At 35.1% G+C, this 24,052-nt stretch overlaps 1 protein-coding gene across 6 annotated transcripts in view; it reads left to right on the top strand.

Moving 5' to 3' along the window:
- PPP3CB (protein phosphatase 3 catalytic subunit beta) overlaps positions 1 to 19,812 on the top strand; it is a 29,833-nt gene extending 10,021 nt beyond the window's left edge. Inside the window, exons 5-13 of one of the 6 annotated variants that reach the window (XM_054382756.1) lie at positions 2,190 to 2,329; positions 2,420 to 2,497; positions 2,594 to 2,688; positions 4,085 to 4,210; positions 6,247 to 6,324; positions 10,882 to 10,963; positions 11,885 to 11,982; positions 17,548 to 17,577; positions 19,266 to 19,812. In XM_054382756.1, the coding sequence (XP_054238731.1) occupies positions 2,190 to 2,329; positions 2,420 to 2,497; positions 2,594 to 2,688; positions 4,085 to 4,210; positions 6,247 to 6,324; positions 10,882 to 10,963; positions 11,885 to 11,982; positions 17,548 to 17,577; positions 19,266 to 19,444 (906 nt within the window). In that variant the 3' untranslated portion in view covers positions 19,445 to 19,812. Of the gene's footprint in view, positions 1 to 2,189; positions 2,330 to 2,419; positions 2,498 to 2,593; positions 2,689 to 4,084; positions 4,211 to 6,246; positions 6,325 to 10,854; positions 10,964 to 11,884; positions 11,983 to 17,547; positions 17,578 to 19,265 lie in introns of all 6 variants that reach the window. The other 5 variants (XM_054382755.1, XM_054382754.1, XM_054382753.1 and 2 more) reach the window with 5 other exon arrangements.
- Positions 19,813 to 24,052: the final 4,240 nt, after the last annotated feature.

Raw genomic sequence — 24,052 nt, 5'->3', positions numbered from 1 at the left:
ATTTTGCTACTCCTGAATTTGAGCGTCCATGTGGAGATATGATGTGCTTCAGTTCAGTAGCCCTGACTGCACTATACCTAGAAATTAATTTAGGTTTAAATATCTTATGGTACATACCAAAAAATACGCTACCTGTTTCTGTTTAACACCAGGTTTAGTGATATTTATTCCTCAGTGAAATTGTTGTTCTCAGTTACCTCAATCATATTTAGAAGTATGTTTAAACTAATTTGTTTTGAGATTCTATTTGGACATACTTGCAACATATTCAGAAATAGTCAATCAGTGACCCGTGTTTTGAATTGACTAGTGTGCTTTGCTTCCTTGCCGTCCCAATGTGGAGAAACCCTTAAACTGATTATTCTGATTTGGTATTTGCAATCTGGATTGAGTAGCTTGTAGTGCCACATTCTTAAATTGTGAGATGTCTTGAGAACCATGCCAGTTGGTAAAGTGTCTTGAAGGAGACACTACTTTGATGTTGTCAGTATATTTATTTTTACAAACTGACCTCCTTACTTCCAAGAAATGGCTATGCTATTGCTGCAATGCTATGAGACAGTAATGTGGGAGAGAGATGTGTTCCTTGCAGCAGCCAGAACATTTTATTTCTAACATCTCTATCCATTTGGCCAGAGTCATAAAGAAAATCCTTGAAGAATAAGTCAAGAAAATTTCTTAGAAATGTATTCTAGACTTTCAGCCTTTTGTATTGCAGGAAACATCAATCGGCAAACAGTTGATTCTTCCTTGTGTGAATACTTCTATTAGCATCTGGACCCAAATTTATTGCTGGAGGTTTAGAAACTTGATGGTTTAATCTACAGAAATTCAGGTACTTGCAGAAGTTGATGGACTGGCTTCTTCAATCTGGAAGAAATACGCCCTACTGGGTTTATCATCCCATGTGAGAAACGTTAAACCACTGGATTTTTAATAGTGAATAAATTCCAACAACAACTTCAGTTAATACCTGCCTTGCAATTATCCGGCAGGAATTTGTAAAGATCTGGACCTCTCCACTTATGTTACAGGTGGCAGCCTCGGGAGCTCTGATTTTCCAGGGCATGAGAGAGCTTGGCACTACTGCTGGTTCCATATTTGAATGGATTCCTATGGACCGTTAGACTCAAATTCACCAGGTGTTCACCAAACCTCCCTTCGAACCTGTCATGAAGAGTTAAGTGTTCTCTAGTACCATCAAAGTCATCTTCTTTGGTATGGGAGGTAAAGTGAGATAAATGCACTGTCCATCAAAGAACTGTTCCTACATTTCTTGGATAAAATCATCTTGTGAACAAACTCCAGCTACATAAATATCAAATAAAGTTTACATTGAATCTGGGATTTCTAATTTCATTTCTGGGACATCAGAGATCAATTGACTATTACTTAAGTAGGGTATTTTCCTTTTGTGCTAACAAGTGCACTGTCCTCCTTACCTCTGTCCCTCTTCACTGTGGTTTCAAGGAGAGTTGCAGGCTGCTAAAGCAAGTGTTTCCAAGTGGAATTCTATAAAGAAGCAGATAGAGAAAAGAAAACAAAGACATCTCCCAAAATGCTTATGGCCCATTACACCAGGGCTGTAGCTGAGAAATAAGGCCTGTATGAAAGAAGTCTGACAGCTAAGCTAGTTACCTCTTTATTACACTGTTAAATGATCCATTATGAAGATGGGAGTTCCACAGGGGGGTTGGTTTAGTTTTTTGTTGTTTGATTTTGGCTTTTTTTAATGATATATTTAGTCTCTTGTAGTCAGTGCTAATTATTCATGCTTTTTTTTTTCTTTTTTAATAATACTTGTTTTCTGTACTGCTTCTCTTTGCTAATTCCTGGTAGCGTCTCCAGATTGGTAGATATGGCATGTGCATGAAAAAAGGACCATTTTGTTCCATGTCTGTAACTTGACCTTGTATTACACATATCCATCAGTCTGGAATTTATTTCCCTTTTTACAACTAATCTTATTGCTCTTAACAGGTTTGATTCTTTTGGCATGCCTCTGCCTTATTTCATGAGGAGAAGAGGAAAAAATATACAGAAACTACTTCTTTGAAATGGTTGGGATTTTATCCTAAAAATGTTTGGTATTGATGGATATGTAGTTTAAGAAATGTGTATAAGAAATGTGTAAAACTTAATGATTTAATATTCAAGGAGTCTTTCTGCTATTGCCTTTTCTCAAACAGTTAGATAGATTCAAAGAGCCTCCAGCATTTGGACCAATGTGTGACTTACTGTGGTCAGATCCTTCGGAAGATTTTGGCAATGAAAATTCGCAAGAGCATTTCAGTCACAATACAGTCAGAGGATGCTCGTACTTTTATAGGTGAGAGTATGCTATGATCTGTTTGAAGTTCTAATGTTGTGGCATATTTAAAGAGAATTCTTTTTACTCATAGTTGTTTTCATTTCACAGCTATCCAGCAGTTTGTGAATTTTTGCAAAATAACAATTTGTTGTCAATCATTAGAGCGCATGAAGCACAAGATGCAGGGTATGTACTTTGTGTCTTTCAATAAATTATTCACAGTGAAAAATAAAAGTTAATTACTTACTGCTGTAAAATACAAAATAATGTTTGGTTTTTCAGTTACAGAATGTACAGGAAAAGTCAAACTACAGGGTTCCCATCATTAATAACAATTTTTTCAGCACCTAATTACCTGGATGTCTACAATAATAAAGGTAAGAACTTGTTACTAATAATTGTATGTAATAATAAAATAATAATGTCTTAGTACTTAAGTCATCTAATATCAACAGTTTTTGCCAGATCAGAAGTTATAAAGGATGAAAAAAAAAATCATTAATAGAAGTTATGAGTACCTAGAACCACAAGTGTGGGCAAACCTTTCCTTTCAAAAATTGTTGCTGTTTAGTATTTATGAATGTATCACCTAGTGTTTTCCAGTCAGGCCAGGCTATCCTGTGCTGTCAGTTTTGACTTCTGGTTGTCTTCAATTTGTGAACTGAGTAAGGAATGGGGGAAACGTTGATCAGCAACCTGTGTATAAGCTTGTGTTGTGTATTGTGATGGTACAGGGCCATGATGGTTATGTGTGGGAAATCATGAAAGAACTTATCTAAATACCGATTACCACTGGCAATATTATTAGGGATGTGTCAAACAGAAGTTACTAATTTTTTGCATTTTCTACTTAAGATAAAGTTGCACAGAGGAAGTATGCAAGAAGTGTGGAGATTTACAAGTGAGAATTACAGACAAGAGCTTAACTGTGAATGGATACTACTCATAGTTGAGAACAAAGTTCAACAACAAACAAAAATAAATCCTGATGAAATTATGATGTGAAAATATGGCAGTTCAAGTATGTGATGAAAGAATGATCTCCAGATGTTCAGATAGAATTCCATAGAAAACAGACTTATTTCTATGAAATACATTGCATTTTCTCCCACTCACCTCCAGAGAACCACCCCTCCAACCCACACCACTTATGTAGGGTGATTAACTGTACATAGGATAACATGTGCTGCTGTTACTTCCACTGTTTGTAAAGAAAAGGAGAATAAAAATAGTTTCAGCTGGCTTTTTTCACCATCACTGTGGGTATTGCATTTTAAGAATCCTTTTACATGTCTGCTATTATCAGTGTAATGGAAATGTAAGTATGGAAAAAATGCAATCAGTGCTTTGGAACACGTTCTGTGTTTTGTTCTCTGTGCTTCCCGTTCTCCCTGATCATCTAGATTGCTGTGGTTTCACTCCAGGCTTGCAATATGGAAAGACACATAGGAATAATAAAATCTCTATCCCGATGTACTCTTGTTCTGAGTTGGAATTTTAAGTTGCTGAAATTATACCTTTAAAGGACCTATAACAGGATAGTCCAGAACTATATTGACGTGTAACAGTGTCTTAAGCTGCAACATATGCAACAAAAATTCGAAGTTCTCTGTTAGAAATTTGTGCTGTAAATACTGTGAAAGAAAGAATGGAGAATCTCTCGGATGGTTTTGTCTATAGTATAAATTAGAGCTAAAACAAACCTGTGACTTTACATTTGAGATGCTTGCAAGTTTTAAACACTCTTTTCAAAATGTCTGAATTTTATTTTAGCTGCTGTGTTAAAATATGAAAACAACGTGATGAATATTCGTCAGTTCAATTGTTCTCCTCATCCTTACTGGCTACCAAATTTTATGGATGTTTTCACATGGTCTTTACCATTTGTTGGAGAAAAAGGTAGGCAACAACAGTTACATATCACTGTGTTTCGTACTTCTATATTGACTTTGGAAGATGTTTTGGTTGTTGTTTTTTTTTTTTTTTAGTTAAATAATGTTTTTACCCAATGAGGGATTAATTGCGTAATTTCTGTGAAAATGAGTATCTATGTTTGTCTTTATCAGGTAGAAGATTTGGTGAAGTTGTTGAACTGATTTGGAGGGGGGTTTTGGCATGTGAAAATGCTGTTTCTGAGAAAGGATAGACTGAAATACAACTTGTTCTACAGGTTTTGGTTGTTTTCGTCACTTGTGTCAGTCAAGATAGTTAAAACTGTGTCTAGGAAAGCAAAGATGTTAACAAGCTATCATTTCAGTTGAGAGTGTATGCCTGTATTATTGAGTGGTACCTTTGAACTGCATTTGAAGTCAAGATGAAAATTCTTTCTATTCTACAAAATAGAAAGGTTATATACATTATTAATCTTGTATAGTTATAAAATTATATATAGTTATTGTTATATATAGTTTTTGAATATAAATTGTATTGAGACGTTAATATAAAATGTTAACTTTTCTATATCATTATTATAGATTGATATTCATTAAAGATAACATTTGAAGATACCATTTTTCTTATTAAAAAAATAATATAGCACAGATCCTGTCTCCTGACTCTTTCCCCTGAGTTGTTAACTCTGAATTTAGGACAATGGGGCTCCAAGTAGTTAAAAAACAATGAGGTTACAGGCTATTTGGATCTGATTAGAATCCTTCCATGACAAGAACTGCTCTTTTTGTAAAATAGATCTGAAAGACTCTGAATTTCTTTGAGAAGTTTTCTTGAGATTATATATTCACAGTCATACAAACCTATGATTCTATATTTGTTAATATTGCCTTTAGTGAGAAGTTAATGCAAAGAATTTGGACACTTCTTAGGGCTGTTAACCTACTCAACAATTTTCTTATTTTTGAATGGAGGGACATGACATCCGATAGAGGGTTTTTTTTATATATCTCTTACCTGATGATTATGCAGTAAAGAACATTTTCAACAACAAAGGGTTAATACTGTTTATTTTACTTTTGTTATAATGATGGTAATAGACACCCAAGTGCTGTCAAAAAAGTTGCTTATTGACCTGCTGTATTCTTAAGATAGCTGGAATTATGGCCCTTGTAGGGTGTCTTGCCTTTGTACAAATACATGCTTAACACTTGAAAGATACAGTGTGTTATTGTCTGGTCTACATTGAATAGATTAAAATCAGAATAATTTTTTTGGCCTTTTTTCATTAGAGAGTGACTCCTTCCCAATAATGGAGAAGAATACCATAGCAGATAACACAGGGATTGTATGAATTAGTCATGAATGAACGTAGACAGCAGATTACAGGGCTTTTAAACTGTGTGACTGAACTTCTGGGATAGGTTTTTAAAAACTCTAGGGGAAGGAAGAGTTTGGCTGTTTTAAGAAAAAGTCTGATACGTGTGGGAAAGAGATTGAGTGACAGAATAGGAGTTTTACAGAGAAAGAATTGAGCTTTTTGTGTATCCAGTACGTCAGTGTTTTTAAGGGGAGTTTGAAAAGACGTGTAATTCGTATGATACTCAGATCTGAATATTTTTTTCCCTCAGTGCTTCTACTGCATGCATGCAGGTGCCAGGAATGGAATAGCTTTCTCATTTTAAGACTGAATTGAAGCAGTCAAAGTGTTGTCATATATAAGTAAATTTTGCATAAAATCTAGTTCAGATACTTATCCTGATGTACAAATACTACTGTTACTCTTAGCTAGAAGAACTTGTAAGATAGGAGAGAAAGCTCTGCTGAGTTCTTTGTTAGATGGTATCATTTTCAGCTGCTTTTAAATTTCTGTGACAACACAGATCAAGAAAAAGATCACAATTTATGAAACCAGATTACTGGGCAATGATTGCGCTGTGGGAAACTCATTCACTGTAGTTACCAGTGATTAGTTGTATGTTGTGTGCATGGTAATATTTAAAATCCTACAGGGAGTGAATTAAGATTTATTTTTTCCTATACAGTAACAGAAATGTTGGTGAATGTTTTGAGCATTTGCTCTGATGATGAACTGATGACAGAGGGTGAAGATCAATTTGACGGTAGGGGTTACTTTAAGATATATAAGTCTTGTTAATGGTTGATAACTTGTGAAACAGTAGTTAACTTAAAATGGTGTAATGTTACCTGGAATTTGAAGAAAATTGCCTTCAAAATTTTCTTACATAATGACGCTTATGGGGGGGGCAGAAAAGGGAACTGCCTTTGTATTTGTGATCAAATACTCGTAACTGATTTCTATTTAAAACAAACTTTTCATGGAAAATTCTGAGTTTCTTGACACTTTAAATCTGAAACGTACTTTGATAATACATAGCATAAATTTATTATAAGACCTTGAATTTCTTAATTCAATAAAGAGTTGATGTAGGTACAAGTCAGATACAGTTCTTATGGCAAACTGCTTATACATGAAGTATGAAATACAAGTATAAGTCTTGGTGTTCGAGTTTAAAGCATAAAGTCTAAGGAACTGCATTGTAGAATATGTGTTTATGTAAGGAACTATAATACCTTTTTATCTTTTGAACTGTGATAATGTAGCTTGTTAAAGAGACATTGGTAGCATGGTGACTAAGAAGCAACATTAACATGACGACTTAGCATGTCACACTCTTGTTTTCTTTTAAAGCAATCCTTGATGTCACACCTAAAAGTTTGTCAGACTTGGTTCATTTTTATCCAGTAATAGAACTGATTTTCTGGATTGTTTGATGGAGGGGGAGGAGGAAGGAAAGTATCAGCAGCCTTTGAGGAACACTAGAGAATCATTTATAAAGATACCAGAGACATGACCCGATTCTTCATGTTTGATAACTACTGTATTCAAATGCAGTAGTGGAACAGTGTTGTGCTAAGCAGCCGTGTGTGTTAGATTGGAACGCGTTGGTTATAAGCCACTTTGAACATTGCCAACATTTAGATTGTTGACGGAAATGTGAAAAATCAGAAATAGTCTCAAACACGACCCTGAAAACAGCTAATTTATGTTTTCATTCAAGTACTCCTACTAAATTGAGCTTAAAGCAGTTACATCAAGCATCTGTTGGATAGGGTTAGATGGTTGTCTGAGATGTTAGGATTTATGTTGTCCAGCATAAGTGTGGTCAGCAGTTGATTGCATATGCCCTGTCTTTTGTACAATAGCTGCAGTTTCCTAATGTGAATTATTTTATTCTTCTGTTTCCTTTAACAATTTCTTTGTGTGATGCATCTCTTAATGCCACCTAGGTACTGTCTATGCTTTATCTGTGTGGATGGATTTTTTTTTTAACTGTTGATTTTCAAGCTTTCACTATTTTTTTCATCAAATGTAAAAGATACTCAACAATTCCACTTCTTGTTTGAATGCGTATTTAAGTGTTGCAATTTTCCATTTTATTTTTTCACGTTTCTTCTCCATTCTTTCTTTACTGCCACTGCCAAATTAAATATCTTTATTTTATTTGTCTCACTCACCTTCTTCTTCATCGTTCACTTCCTTTTTTTCTGGACTCTCCATCTGAAGAGCGACTCATATATGGCAATAAAAAAGGTACAGACCAGACAGAGTAGGACTGTTTTGAAATATGACTTCATAGAACCTGGCAGTATAAGTATTAATACAGAAAATACTTTTCTGTTGAGAGACATGTAGCATTTTATTATTATTACCCATTTTAATGGGATGCTTATAAAGACTTCTGTATTTTGTTTAGTAGAAGTCATATTCCAAGACATCTGTCTTTCTGTGCATGAATTTTTTTTCCTCCTTTCTTTCATTCCTTTTTTTGTAGAATTTCATTCTTTTACCTATTTCTAAAATTTTATCTTTGGTCCTGCATGTGTAGGGAGCATTCAGTTATTTGTCTTGCTCTTTAATACTTTTATTGTGAACTTTTTTCAGTGTTGTGCATGGAATGTGTTTATACAATATACCAAACCCCAGCTTGCATAGTACTTCTAATTTCCTTCAACTGAGGTGTCAAAAAATGTTTCTTGATTATATGTACAGTGTTGAACATGGCTGGATCCAAAACTTAAAAATAAGCTTTCTAACGTAAATTCATGGTCTTGTCACATGTTTTTTTGAAATCCCAGGGTAAATAATTCTGTGTGGAAAAACTCTTCTGACTGTTATTTACCTAATAATAGGTTTGCTCCCTGTATACATTTTTGGCTTGTAAGGACTGGAATTACAGAGTCATAAAGGTTGGAAAGGAGCTCCAAGATCACTGAGTCCTACTCTACCTGACAATGCCAAGTCCACCACTAAACCATGTCACTAAATGCCACATCTGCAAAGGTTTTTTAACACTTCCAGGGTTGGCAATTCCACTACTTCCCTGTCTAGTTCTATATTTCTATTCCCTAAATATTTTTAATACTTGGGAATACAACTATAGATATGTTTCCAAAGGTTATGTGAATGTATGAAGCGTAATAGTAAAGAGTGTTTCAGAATTTGTTTCTTCTATAGGCATTTGCTAATGGGGAATGGCAGTTATTTGTCACATCTCCTTGAATTTAGGGTGCAAGCAGATGCCACCTTCCTATCTTTTCTCAACTAACCAGGACTCAGTGACAACATTTAGTGCAGTGCTGCAGACTGTAGTAATATGTTTGGCCTTTTGGCTTGGCTATGTTGCCTTTCGATGGCTGGGGCAATGAAGGATCATGTTTAAAAAAAAAAAGCCAAACAAAACCAACACCTTAAATCCAAACAAACACAGAGATATGGGAACTAGCACTGCCAGAAATCTTTTCAGCCTGCATGTTACAGCTCACCATGAGTTTAGGCCTCAAATATGTGAGTAAATAGGGAAAGATTGGTAGTCCCTCATTTAGCCCTAGCCTTTTTAAAAAACTGAGATAGAGTCCCCTTCTCTTCCCAGATCATCAAGCTGTTATTTGTGTTCAAAGAGAGGACGAAAATGTTCTGGAAGTTTAAAAATTGAAAGTTAAAGTTTAACATAGGTTATTTTCAGCCTAACCTATTAAAAGGTTTTTTGTGGACCCTCTCTTTGATTTTTAGGTTGTCGTTGTTGTTTGGGGTTTTTTGTTATCTTGTTTTTGTTGTTGTTTTGTTTTTTAATTTGATGTTTTCAGCTCATTTAAGTTGTTCCCTTTTCTAAAAAAGCTTTACTCTCTAGTGCCTGGCTTTTTTATTTTGTTTAAATGGATTGGCAGATCTTTCTCATGCTTCAGGATTCTTTCATTGTGTTCATGCAAAGCTTGTCTTTCTCCCTTTTTAATTTGTCACTGTTAGACTTGTGTGATTCCATTGTTCCTGTTTGCCCTTACATGCCTTATCTTTTTTATTTTAATTGGTTTGGCATTCAGGGTGGGAAATCTTCCCACTCCTGTGCAACAGAAGGTGTTGCATTCTTTTAACTGTGGTTCAAGAAGGGTGATTCTGTTATGCTAGTCTGTGTACTCGTTGTGGAAGCTAAATACTAGTGAGCAGGCATGAAAAAAGGCTTCTTCCACAGCTTCCTGTTTTGAATATGAGTAGGCAAATTTGTGGATATGTGGCTTTCCTCTGCCCAATTCTTTGAACCTCTATTCTACATTCTTGAAGACTGGCAACTTTTTAATGAGTATCTTCGTCCCAGGTTTGAAGAACAATGGAAGATCAGAGCTGTCTGAGTTTGTTCACTTTTAGTCCTCTCTGGGTGAATTCAAAGTATGACCAAGTAACTCTTCTCTTGGTGTATTTAATCCTCTCCTTCCCCAGTGGCTGAGGAGAAAAGGATTTTAGTTTTGATACCTTCTCATCTGCCTTTACTGTTTTAGTGGAATTGAAGACTCAGCAAAAGGATGAGAAGACAAGGGAAAGGGTGACTTTTAAACATTGAAACAAAATAGTAACACCTGTTGCTGTGGAGAGTTTGAGAAAGGAGCTTCTGTTTTTATGTTGAGGCAAGCCAAGGTGGCTCACCTTCCAAACTGCAAGGCTCCATTCAGAGTGTTATCTTTTATCTGTTACAAATGGTGTCTCTGCTCTGTGGAATGCAGTCTTTACTCCAGATCTTTGGTATTTGTAATTTCTGTAAAGGATGCAAGCCTAAGCTGATGCAGAATATAGGCACAGGTGGTGAGGGGGGTAACACTGCAGGCTTTCTGCCTTTTATTTTGTGAGGGGTTTTTGTGGGTGTGTGTTCTGGGTAATTGACATAAAAACAAACAGACTGCTTTTCTTCTCTCATACAGCTATGTGAGAATTAGCAACAATTTTTTTTCTTTTTTGGTTGCTTCATTATTTCTTTGGGTTCTGTATTGGCCTACATCTTGATACACACAGATGTCAGTGAGGAATTTCAAGTGTATAAAATAAGGCAAATGAGCTATGTAATGGCAGTGTAATGCTTGTTAGCTTTAGGAAATCACTGTGAGCATCTTACATTTTTTGGTGGATGTTTAGTGAACACAGAGGTGATGGTGAGTTTGATGGCATTCTAAAGCCATAATTTTATAACCTTGCTCTTAAGTGTTTGGCTGCTGGCCTCCTATGAAGATTACTGAACTTAAACAGTTGTGCTGAATTTGATGCATTTTAAAGTGGCAACCCTGTAAATACTCATGAGCTTGAGATTCTCTTCTTCTTCCATTGAAAGTAGGTACAGCTGCCGCACGGAAAGAAATAATCAGAAACAAGATTCGTGCGATTGGCAAGATGGCAAGAGTCTTCTCTGTTCTCAGGTACTTGCATGACTTCTGCCTTCCTAAAGCCTCTCTTATGTATATGGGGAAAACATCTTTCTTTGAGGATAATGGATGCCAAAAATTTTTCAGGGACATCATTGTGAATCAGAATCTTGTTTGGCATATTAGTGCACTCCACTGATGTTGGTATTTTTGGTTAAAGAAGACTTTTTAGCTATTTTTTAAATGTTTCAAGAAATTGGAGAACATGATCTTTAGTTTACAAGTTCTTTGTCCGACTGTTACCTGAATGTTGAAAATAGAATAACAAAACAGAGAGATTGAGATAATGGATGTAATGGAGGAAGTCAGGACTGTCCTGGAAAATTTCTGGCATATCAGAAATCTGACAAGATTTTTTTATTTCAGAGTTTTTTTGTTCAGCTTTTAAAAAATACCAATATTTTGTACCTGTCTATATCTAGAGATTTCACAATCACATTTGCCCAAAATGTATAGTTTTCCACAGACCAGGATTGTTCAAATAGGGAACTTTTTTTTTAAACTGGTATTTTCTCAAACATAGGTACTTTGAACAAAACTATAAAACTATGGCTTGGTTTATGGCACTGAGATGTGCTCAGTACTTCATGAGGCATTCAGTGCTAATTTCGAAGTTAATGAGCCCCTGTGAATAATTGCTTTGAATTTGGTTCATAAGTAATCAGTGTTTATAACTCCTAGGCAGAGGGAAAACTGACGTGGAATAGAAATACTTTCCCTTTTCCAATTGTTTGAATTTGAATTTACATTAAGTCTTGACATGCATAAAGCACAGCAGAAGTAGGCTGTCCCTCTCCCCTTCTCTTACTCTACTTTAATACAAGTTAATTATGAGTGAATATTTAAGGTTTTGCTACTGTTCTTGTTTGTTTGTTTTGTTTTGTTTTGTTTTGTTTTGTTCTGTTTTCACACCAGGGAGGAGAGTGAAAGTGTGCTGACACTCAAGGGTTTGACTCCCACTGGAATGTTACCTAGTGGAGTGTTGGCTGGAGGACGGCAGACCCTGCAAAGTGGTAATGATGTTATGCAACTTGCTGTGCCTCAGATGGACTGGGGCACATCTCACTCTTTTGCTAACACTACACATAATGCATGCAGGGAATTTCTTATGCTTTTCAGTTCTTGTCTTAGCGGCTGATACAAGCATAATGTTATGTGTTAATCAGGCAATGTGAAATGGATACTTAACCAGGGTATAAAACAAAAGGCAAATCAGCAGTGGCACACCACATGTCTCAGACTTTGAGCTTACTTGGTTTACAGTTTTTCAGGTGGCAGAGATGCCTGAATTGGGGTGACCTTATAGATCTGGAATTGAGGCATTGATCATTTCAGATACAAAAATGGCAATGTAATTTTGCATCATTACTTGTCTGCTTTCCATTAAAGTGCTTTTATTATAGATGTGTTAGTATTTTCATTGACAATGTCAAATATTTGTTGATATTAATAGGAACAAACAGCTACAGGCTGCAGAGTTCCATATTGCACTCCATTGATAGAACGAAATGTGCTATGTTTTGTACCCTGGTAAATAATGCCGAAGTTTGTTCTCTATGTTGTTTGTCAAATGTTCTATGTATAATTGACTTCCCTGAATTGTCCTTGTAACATGCTGTTTCCTTCCTCTGCAGATGTAGCTGCTTTCTTAGATCTGTCTGTCTCTCTCTAGGTATAGATGTATGTCTGTATAAGTGTTAAAATTAAACCACTATCCCAGGCGCTTGTCTGTCTCCTGATGTAGAAGCAATGTTGTAGCACCTTCTTTTTGAGGTTTGCTGCATTTGCTGCTGCACATTGTCTGTGCAATTTGAACAATAATGTATTTGGGAAATATTCAGTAATTGTTATAAAATCAGCTGAGAATAATGGGATTGAATTTAAAAGTTGTAAATAAATTAAAATAAAAGGGTGTTACTAAGTGTGCATATTTTTTTTTGCATGAAAATAAAAAGAACTCTATACAAAATATACCTGTAATCTGGCTCATTGAATATTTTGTAAAAGGTTTTTCTTCTTTTTTTTAGCTTGTTGAATCATTGGAACATATTTTTCAGAAGGCCCATAAATGATTCACTAGGCTTAGGGAGAATGGTATGAGATTGTACCAAATGTATTAAAAGAATGAAGTCCGTGTTTCTGTTCACAATGGTCGATAACTTAAACATACCAGCCTGAAACTGGACTTCATTTCAGCAGCACTCTTAACATAAATTATTCAAGGACTTTCTATTGGCCATCTTCAGGATTTACTAGAAAGTATAAAAGCTGTTGTATGGGACCACTGGATTGTTTAACTATTGAAAGATTGTGATATACACAATCTATTTTCCAAGAGTAGCTGCTTTTCTCATTTTGTGATTTTAGGCTGCTTATTTTCTGTGTAGTGTTTTCCAAGCCTTTCACTACATTTTGTATTAAACTATCAAAGCTGGTTTTTAATAGCTCTGAAACATGAGTGTCACATCTTAAGTCATTTTTCAGTGGACATATAATGTCTACAAGTAAGTTTATATGTCCAATGTGTGTATGTGATTGTTTTGTGAATGTCTATAACAAGAAATGGTGTACGTTTCCTAATCCATCCAACTATTCCAAAAGCATATGTTCTAATTTTAATTTTCATTGTTAAATAAGATAATTATGCTTAAAAAAAATTAGTCTGCACCCCTCTCACTCATTTAACAGATTTTTATCCAGGTTGCAATACAAACACTTGAGAGGATCAAACTGACTAGAAAATTTTTTTAACATAAAAACGTATGACTTTCTTCCATTTCTGAAAATGTGGGACTTTTGGAAAGTATGCAAAATGCATGTTGGATTTTTGTGGGTATGGGTTTTTTTCAATACTAGAGCTTTAGATGGCAATATTCCTTGATGGCGCTATGTTGTTATACCTCATTTGTTTTAGTCATGTTGACTGCTCAAAGTAACTCATGTCAACTGTTAGTTCTCCTTAAATTGCAATAACTTCTTTTTGCTGAAAATAATTTTTCTGCTTCAGTCTAAAAAAATAATTCTCAAATTATTATGCTCAGTTGTAAAGCTAGAAGTAAACAAAAAATAGAACTTGACTAATTGACACTTTTCTAAACCCTTATAATATCAGTGAAATTAGGTTGTTTTTTTTTTTCAAAAATACAGTGTTAGATGATATAGTAGAGTTTCTTACTACAAATACTTAACTACGTTTTGAAGTATATTGTACTTCATTGATAAGTATACTATCAATAATAGTCTAGATTTGAGAAAATAAAAGAACATCATATTAACTTTAGACTTTTTTTTTCACTGTATCCTTTCATTTGCTTGAAAGTTCAGAAACTTGACCAGTTATGGCATGGTCAAGTTTCAGTCTTATGAGTGCTTGTTTTTCAATGGCATATTGATAAAAGGTCTAGTCATGCCAGTTGCTATTAAATCTGTAAGAAATTGGAGTGTGTATCTGCATTTCCCTAGAGAGTTGGGATGAATGTTTTTCATCAGGGCAAATATATATATATATGTGTGTATGTGTGTGTATATATATATATATATATATACACACACACGTATGTAAGTAAGTCACCAATAAGGCAATACCGATGTAAGTTTTGCCTATATACCTGTTATAACTGATAATGTCAGTACTGTATTCTGTACTGCATTTTGGCAAATATCTCTGCTGTTTCAGGAATTACTCAGCCACACCAGCTATCTCTTGTGAGGTACTGGTCACTCTCAGAGGAGAGGAGCTTGGTGGCACTGACAGTGCAGAGTAGGACACCAAACACATTTGTTTCGTACAACTCCTTTAGGTTTGCACAGATTCCTACTGTAAACAAGAGCTGTCTGAGGGTAAAATACAAATTCTCACTGTAGTTAAGGGGTTAAACAAAGACAAGCCAGTTAAAAAAGATAGTTTTGGAATGAAGTACAAAAGTACATCCTATGGAAGAAGGAAATACATGTATTTTTCTATTTCCAGGAATATATGGATGTATTTTGGTGGGGGGAGGGGGGAAAACGTAATAGGTTATTTTTAGCTCTAAGGTACTAGGGTGAAAACAGACCTTGGAAAATTGTGGCCTTTGTATGTTTCTGATTTATTTTAATTCTTAGTGTAGAGTTATTATTTTTATTATTTATGTTGCTTTCATTACAGTAGTTGAAATACTAAAAGACATATTAAATGCTGTTCTTTAAAGTATCATTTCCTAATGCTGCCACAAACTGAATCCAACAAAATTACTTCCAAATTGAGTCAACATGTTTTAAAAAAAGAAAGTAAACATCCAAAGTCTTATTCAACAATACTAAACACAAGCCAAAATTAAAATTTGTAAGTACTTCCACATAAAGCAGTTAAACTAGTCAAATACTTGTTTTCTTTCATTGCCGCTCTTGCTGTCAGTTAAGACAGGCACTAAGATAAGAGGTGGCAAAAATTCCATGCCTTGTCTCCTAAGTAAAGCAGAGGGAGAGCTGGAGAGCTGGAATTGGGGATGGAAATGCCATTGAAACTTGTTGCTTAAAACTTGCTCTCAAGTTGAGAATTTACTGAGCAAAATTTTCAGGCTTACCTGTTTGTTAGTATGATACAGTATTAATTTGGGGGCTGTCAGAGTTTACAAAGAACATAGTTTTAATTTAGGTGCACCTGCAAAACAGAATCCAACAAAATTGTTTTCCAAATTAGGTCTTTACAGTGTGGTTTGGTTTTTTTTCAAGTGCTTGTATTTTCCAGTCAGTTTGTTCTTTTATGTCAAATTGAAAATTACCTTTTCTTAACTGTGATGTATATTCCAAGGTCTTTCTGGAATAGTTCTATAAGTAGAATGAAGTAGGAGTATATTTTGAAATTTGTGTATGTGACCAAGCTACATAATTTACAGAGATAAATCAGTATTCATGATCTTTTCAGGAAAAGATTGAAAACAAAGACATCACAGGTAACAGGAAATGGTGGAAAGAGGTGGTTTTGTATTTGTTTGGCGAAGTTTTTATAGTATGAAAGTATGTATTTGGTGACTTTCTAAAGTAATTCTTAAACTAATTTATTTTTACAATTTGAGAAAGTTTCTTTCCGTTAACATAAACATAAATAATCATCAATTTTTTCATTTTTTTCTGAGATTCTCTGGTCTCTGTAAATTTAAGTGCAGATTTTTTACTTGTTGTTTGGTACTGTGCAATGTGCAGTATGTAAAAGTTAAAATGCTGCATCACCCTTAAATATTTCACATTATTATAGTAACAATGCAAATATCTGATTTTTTTAAGAGTATTTCATTGGAAATCATAATTTTATGCAATTGTAAGGTTAAGGCATAGTGTAGGCAGTTAACACATAACAGTATAGTGTAGGCAACTTAAACATGTCTGCTTTCTGTTGGATAGGAAATGAGAAGTAATAAACTTAATTCACTTCAAAGAATTCTACTCTGATCTTATGCCATCTTTTCCTATACAGCTAGTTTCCCCAACATTTGCTTGAATAGTCTTATGATTTTTGTGGTTAACAAAATATATCAAGCACTACACAAGTAGGTTTACCACTGTGCTGTTTTTTGTTAATATTTCTGAAATTGTGGTATTAGAAGCATGGCACATAGTAGGAGAGGTATAAAGTTGTTACCCTTATTGAAACTTAGCTATAGTTTAGGTCATAGTTACAAAGTGGTTTCTTTAGCAAGTCTGCCCTAATAGAAAATTATTTTGATATTCTAATAATCTTATGTTAAAGCTTTGACTTCCAGAGCTAAAATAAACTGAGAAAGGTCTTGCACCTAAGAAAATACAGGAGATGTCATGGTTATTTAAGTCCACAAACAACTAATAAGCTAGATTTCTTTCATACTCACATTAATTCACCTACCAAGACTATATTAAATCCAGACCACGTCTGCTGTAGACTTTTTTTGTTGATTCAACTGAACAATTTATAAAACTTTGTAAATATGACTTGCTGGATTTGATTTGTCTTTTGTTTTAAATCTCACAGTTTAGTTCTCAGAGATACCCAATTTAGCTTAAAATACAGAGAGAAATTGAAGTGCTAGTTAAACTTCAGGGAGCTAAACATAAAAGGAAAAATAATTTCTTATTACTAGAACACTGTTAGTGTTATTTTTATAGCATCCTTCCTGATAATTTATTGAAGCTCACTAATACATTTTAAGCTTCGGAAATAGTACTCTCAAATAGTTTTTAGTATTTATTTAAAAAACGTACCACAACTTTAACATCAGTTGAAACTTTTTGTTGCTGTCTTTATAAAAACAAACCAAACCCAAACAGCCAAAACGTTCAAAACAAAAAGCATATGGAAATGTTCAGTTAAGAACATCAGGTAATTAGTGCTGCTTTGATATACAGTTAGTTGTTAAATTGTGTTAGGTTACAGTTAGAAGTTTCGCTCAAGGTTAATAACATACACACCCCCACACCTCTAATCTTAATTATAATTTTACCTAATTGTGATCTAATCTGGCGTAGCATACTATATTAAAATGATCATTGCCTTTTCTGCTATGCGATATTACACTCTTCATCTTTCTCATTCATTTTGCATGCATCTGCTCACTTCTGTACAGCCACTGTAGAGGCAATTGAGGCTGAAAAAGGTATGATCAGAGTCTTTGCCATTGGCAGAGATCTGTGGTGTCTGGGAGGGAATTCAAAAGTACTCTGTGTGGGTGTGTTTTACTTTGAATTTACACAAGCAGAGATGAATCAACTGCATTGATTCATTCCTTTTACATATAACATTCATTCCTGGCTTTAGGATGATGATTATCTTTAATATTTTAGGGAAAATCGGGGCGGGGGGGGGGGGGGGGGAGGTTGGTCTCTTTTTGTTTGTTTTTACAAAATATGCAGTAGGTTTTGTATAATAGCATGTTGTAGTATGTGGTGTTGTCTTGAAGTCTTTAAAACTGGTAGTGTTTAGTGTTGTTTTTTTTTTTTCTCCATTAAACTGTAAGGTTTTGTTTGATTGCAGGGGGTGGTTCTATGTGGAAGGAGGGTTGTTTATGCATGCCTTTTTTAATAAAATCTATTTTAATGGCTTTAATTATATATTTTTTTAAACTTTCAGTAACATAAACTGGTAGTGAAGGAAGTGCGAATGTAATTTTTTTTTTTTTCTGTAGATCTTGAATATGTTGACCAAATTTATTTCCAGTATATAGAACAGCCTGGCAGTATGAGGCATATTAAATTCCCTGGATTATCAGCACCTCTGTTGAAATAAATTGTATATATGTCCATTCTTAGTGGTATGGGGCAAAATGCCATCAAATTATTAGGTGTTCAGAGTATTCAGATTGTAGCCTTTTCAAAGAAACTTTAATTTCCTCTTGCTCAGTATTCAATGAAGTGAATGACAAACAGCATAGCAGTTGAGAGAGCTACTCTGGGGTGTTTCAGTTTTGGTTGCAAAGCACCATTTAATGACTGTATTCTTTGTTTTTTAATTAAGGAAGTCAGATCTCCAAAAATATAAACAAGTGCCATATTCTGTTCTCACACACACGTGGAAGAGGTCCCGTTGTTGTGAGTGGAAAGCTGTACTTAAATCTCCAAATAATTATTTTCATCCCAAAGACTTCAGTCTTATGTGGTCAACCATTTTCAGGTGTAAATTCACCTACAGACCTCATTCATTAAAATAATCTGTAGCAAAATAATACCTTTTTTCTATACTTACTTTAAATACGTTTGTATTTAAATGACACCATTGTTTAACCACAGTGCTAACTCAGTGATTGTGGTTGTGTTCATTTCCATCATCCACGTGATTAGCACAGAACATGAACCACATCCTGCAGTTTTGCCTGCATGAAAACTGCAGGATCAGGCCATCGATGCTTATGCAGGATATAAATCTATGATTACTTCTGTAGCCCTTGCTGCTTTGCATCCACTGCACTTGCTGTGCTGCTTCGATCTACTGACATTCCACCAAAGAGAAGGGGGATGTTAAGATAAGCCTGATGCCCTGGGCAGCAAAAGCAGTTGGTGTTGATAGCTGGCCACACCAGGGACACACAGAAGCAATCAGTGGGCTTAAACCCCTTGATTTCTACTTGCAGAATATTTGCCATAATTTGTTTTTTTTGTTAGAAACTGAAATGGTAATTACTGTTGAATATTTCAGGAAAGGAGGTTAGAGAAGCTTTTACTAATGCAGATGCAGAGCCATGTTTCATTGGCTGATTTCTTACCTGTTTTAAACATCATTTGTTAGAAAAAGTTAATGCTTTCAACGTATTTTTCCATTACTGACATATCAAATTTGCATTTTGTTAAGCAATACGAGGATTCTCTCCGCAACATAAAATCTGCAGTTTTGAAGAAGCAAAAGGTTTGGATAGGATCAATGAGAGAATGCCACCAAGAAAAGATGCTCTTCAGCAAGATGGTATTAATACTATAAACACAACAAATGCCAATGGAAACAACGGAACTGGCAACAACAATGCACAGTGACCACGTCAGCTTCCAGTTTACTCACTCATGTCTTGCCTGAGAATTCCTAGATTACTGCTTTTTGATGTGACAACAGATGAAATAGCCAGGGGGATCGTGTGAAGTGACTACTTAATATGAGGTGGAAAACCATCTGACCTGATCCCATTGAAGAAAGACCATCATGCTTTTGAGACAACAGCCCCTCTCCTTACATGGTGACCCAACTTCCTGGGACCCTGCCTCACCTATTTACGTGAATTCCATCACTTGGCTGCTGAAGCTTAAGAAGAGATCTTGGGAAAGAATTGGGCTGTTATCACTAAAGCACATCTAGACTAGCATCTTACGCTTATCGTTGTCAACACTTTTTAAGTTTACAAATGGGATTTTTCTTTCAGTAGAGGTAGTTTGTTTGTTTGTTTGTTTGTTTTTAAATCAGATTTTCAAATACAACCCTAAGAGCTATTTATTAATGGACATCGATCTCATGAAATGTCTTTAAAATGATAGATTAGAATGGTCTTAAATATCTGAGGCTGCAAAAACTGTATTTTAAATAGGCAGACAAAAATGCCAAAAAAACAATCTCAGTTGGTCATTCTATAAAATGCTGACCTCAGGTTTACTCCTTAGATGTTGCTAATTCTATATTATATTCACTGTATTTTTTAGTTACAGCTTATCAGAATATTTCTATGTAGGAATGTTTATTACTTGAACACAGATTTAAAAAAAGGAAAAAAAAAAAGAAATATTTAATTTAGAAACTTTTTTGCCCAGCTTTTTCAAGACTCTTCCTCACCTTGAATGAAAAAAAAAATATATATACTAATTTTAAAAGTTAGAAAAATATGGAAATGTTAATTTTAAGGTACTTTTAATTGAACTTTGTACATTGTTTAAGTAAATTTTGATCATATCAAGTCTGTAAAGCTTGGCATTGTATTTTGTGTATGCATGTTTTCATTTTGCAAATATTTAATATATAGACCTATGAAGTACATCTATAGGTTACCTAGATGTTATGGGTACTTTTAGTTTATTGTGAGTATACGGTTGCATAACTAGCTAATAATCACTGGGCTGCATAGCTGCAAGCTTTTTATTATTTTTAAATATGTAAAGGAAACTGAAAACTGTATCGGGCATACTTTTTGTTTCGGCAAAACGGCGCGTAAGCAATTGCTCTGTTCAAGTGCTAAGGCATTAGTGAAAGTGTAAACTCAAGACTGCATGTACTTTGGTATCTACAGGACTGCTTGGTTAAAATAAAAATTGAAGCCCTGTGCTAATTTGTTCACAAATAATGGACTGTACTGATTGCCACTGTACTTTGTTATATATTTTGACATTTGCTACGTGTCTTCTCATCCCCTGGAACACAACTTGAAACTTATGTCACTAGAGTTCATCTCTCCCTTTTATTTCTTTTGGGTTTTTTTGTTTGTTTGTTTGTTTGTTTGCTTGCTTTTGGTTTTTTGGTTTTTTTTTTCCCAGAAAATACAATCTGTACATACCCCTAAGTTGGAAATTTTATGCATGATATGAACTATTCAAGTATTTTATAAACAGTAGCACACAATAAATTTTGTGCATGGGCTGAGGCTCCTATGATTGTGTATTGGTTTTATTTGGCATACCTGGATCTAATCTGACCTTAAAAATTGTTTAGAAACACTATTAAAAATTTGAGGTACTGCAAAAATAGCCTAAGAGGTCAGATTTATTTTGCAGAAAACTAATTGAATTTAAATGCTATTTAATTTATATATTATTTCTGCTTCTTTTTTTTTTTTTCTTTTTTTTTTTTTTCCTTGAGCTCTCTCTCATAAATACAACACAGATATTTTCAGTCTGCTAAACTGCACATCCATTGTTGGTTTGTATGAGCAGGGTTAGTTGATTCTAGAAAGGCTGTTAGTAACATTTCTGTGTGTGAAAACTAAACATTCAAGATCAGTGTGTCAGGGCTACTTTCTGGGCAGAGCGGGAAGACTGTTTGGTAGTACAGATGATTTAGTCTTGTCTTTTTTAAAGTAAGGACAAGCTGCTGAACAGGATGACAAGCTAAAAGATAAAAATAGTGACATGCTGTTGCTAATGGAGTTCTAATGTTTGGTTTTACTTTATTGCAGATGCATTCTAATTGGAAACTCTTCTCAAAGTTTGAGTGTAGAAGATCCAGTTAAAAAATGGTAAGTTTGAGTTTGCTTTTTTTAGGTACCTTCATACTTGCAAGCTGTGTGGAGTGCATATGATGTCATATTAGAACAGAACTTGTGTTAGGAATTATAACTGAAGTTTTGTGTGATGAATGTTGTGAGCTCAGAAGATGGTATTTTTCATGATTTGGTTGTGATTAGTATTCTGACTAGGTGGAGTTGTGTATGTGGAGAAAACACAGATTCAATCTTTGTCTGGAAAGACTTCGTTGTAATTGGAGAGAACTGGTTGTGATACTTGTATGGCAGTAAGTGCCCAGCTGCAATGCTTATGTCCTTGAGGATTCCATTGTGGTCTTGTTTAGCTTCCTTGAGGATTCCCCTGCAGCGTCCCTTGTCTGTAGTGGTTTTAGCTATATACGGAGGCACATGTGCAGTAATGTAAAATTTGGGCAATTGACCTGATTCTCATGGTGTGGGTCTCCTGTCACCCCTTAGGCAAGCAGTCAGCTAACAGGATTATGTTTGTTTTCTTTGTTTGGAAAGTAGGTACTAATTTTTTGCTATTGTGCTTCTGAAAGGTGGAGTCTGGAGCTGTCTCTAATTCTTGTATTGTTGGGGAGAAGAAATTACATCCTCCCTGCTAGAAAACTGTAAGTAGTTTGCATTGCTCATTTTAAAGAGAGGGGAGGAAAATAGTGTGTCCTTAGTCTGTTCATGGGTGGGGTGGGGAGAGGGCTTGGAAATAGCTGTAAGCCAAAGCACACAGGTAGCAAAAACTGTGGGAGGCACAGCTGGTTCCTGGTTTGAGTTGAGGCAGTCAGTGCCCCTGCCCTGCACTGAGCTCAGTGAATACCATGTGGGTCCCAAGGAATGGGCCACTTCCACCCTGAACTGCTGGACTAAACCACCAGCTGTGGTGCTGTTATCTGTAGGGCACGACCAGGGAGGAGGACTCAAAGGTAGGCTGGTGGGTCTGACTGTTCTGAAAAGTGTAAATGTATTTTAGTGAAACTGAGAAGCAAATGTACAAAATGTGCTTGAGGAAGGTTTGGGGGAGCTTATTATTATAACAGCAGGGACTTGGGCTGTCAAGAAAATTGCTGCCACCTGCCACCAGGGAAGACCAGCGTAGTTCACAGTGCCTACCTACATTCAGTTTATTGGCAAACAGCTTTACCACCCAAGATTATTTATAAATTATAAATAGGCTATTAAGTTCCAGATGAGAAAAGAAAAAATTGCTATAGTTGTATCTATTGAATTGTGAAGATGTCTTTAGCAAAAAGACAGATGGTTGGGATTAGGGCTATTTCTCTCCTTAGAAAAAAGCAGGCATCTTCTGGTTTTAGTCTGAACACTTTCTGAGAGAAAGAGTCTCAGAAACGGCTTTGTCTTTTTCAATATTTAATCTTGAGAAGCCATTACATTAGTTACATGTACAAATTAGGCCTTTTGAGACAGGACAGACAGCATCTGTTCTTTCTTGTCTACCGTTTGCTACAATTTCATTATGGGTCTCGTTACCCATCTAACAATTCTTTGTTACCAGCATGCAATGAAATGAACTTTTTGCCATAAACCAGGTAAGTATCATTAGGACACAGAACTCTTCACCACGTCATTTTCTCATAGTAGTGGGGTGTACAAACCAGACTTAATCAACATTCTGCTTTGAATGACAAGTGAAGTGGTGGGGATTTTTTAGTCACATGAAAAGGTGTAGACGCACTGGTGTGCCTTACTTATTAAATGTTAAGCTTCTTCAGTTGTAAGGAAGTTTGCTCAAGAGCAAAGAAACAAAAACCAAAGCTTAAGACAAATCTTGGTCAAGCTTGGAAAGCTGTTGTAAGGTGCATATATCACAGTGGGTACTTGCACCAAGGATGACCAAAGTGTTGCAGAGTGGAATGTCTTTAAAAGTCCTCTAAGCTGCTTCTATCTACTGTTTGCATTTGGAATATTTAGTTTTGCCCTGACCCAAGAACTTTAAGTTGATCTGTATTTCTGAGTTTAATATCAGAAAATTTTTAAAGTCAGATATAGGTTGCAGAATATTCATGTAAGTGAAATACTTAACCTTTTTTTGGTAAACGTGATATCTATTATTGTTTTCCAAACCTTTCACATAGATGCTGTGTAAGAGTGAAAGGTTTGCCATATTAGAATCAACTCTACCAGCCCCAGCTACTTTTGTTTGAGAAGCATTAGAAATAGGGTGTTGTTGTTTGTGTAAGGGTGTCCTATAATACAACTGTTACTTGGTAAAGCGTTGCTTAGAAATGTTGGGAAACAGCTACTGGACTCTTGAAGCTTCTGTATGTTTATGACTGAGGACAGAATTACTGTGGCTTTTTGTGATGGTTTGAAACTGTCTTTTTTAATTTTTCTTTGCAAAGTTCAAACAGAGAAAGTGAAAGAATGTAAATAAATCATTATTGGGTGTAAGAAAGCAAAGCAGTGA

The sequence above is a fragment of the Indicator indicator genome, chromosome 7, assembly GCF_027791375.1.
Source record: "Indicator indicator isolate 239-I01 chromosome 7, UM_Iind_1.1, whole genome shotgun sequence".
In the NCBI taxonomy this organism is placed as follows: Eukaryota; Metazoa; Chordata; class Aves; order Piciformes; family Indicatoridae; genus Indicator; species Indicator indicator.
The sequence above is the reverse complement of the archived record's forward strand: the minus strand, read 5'-3'. Positions and strand labels throughout refer to the sequence as shown.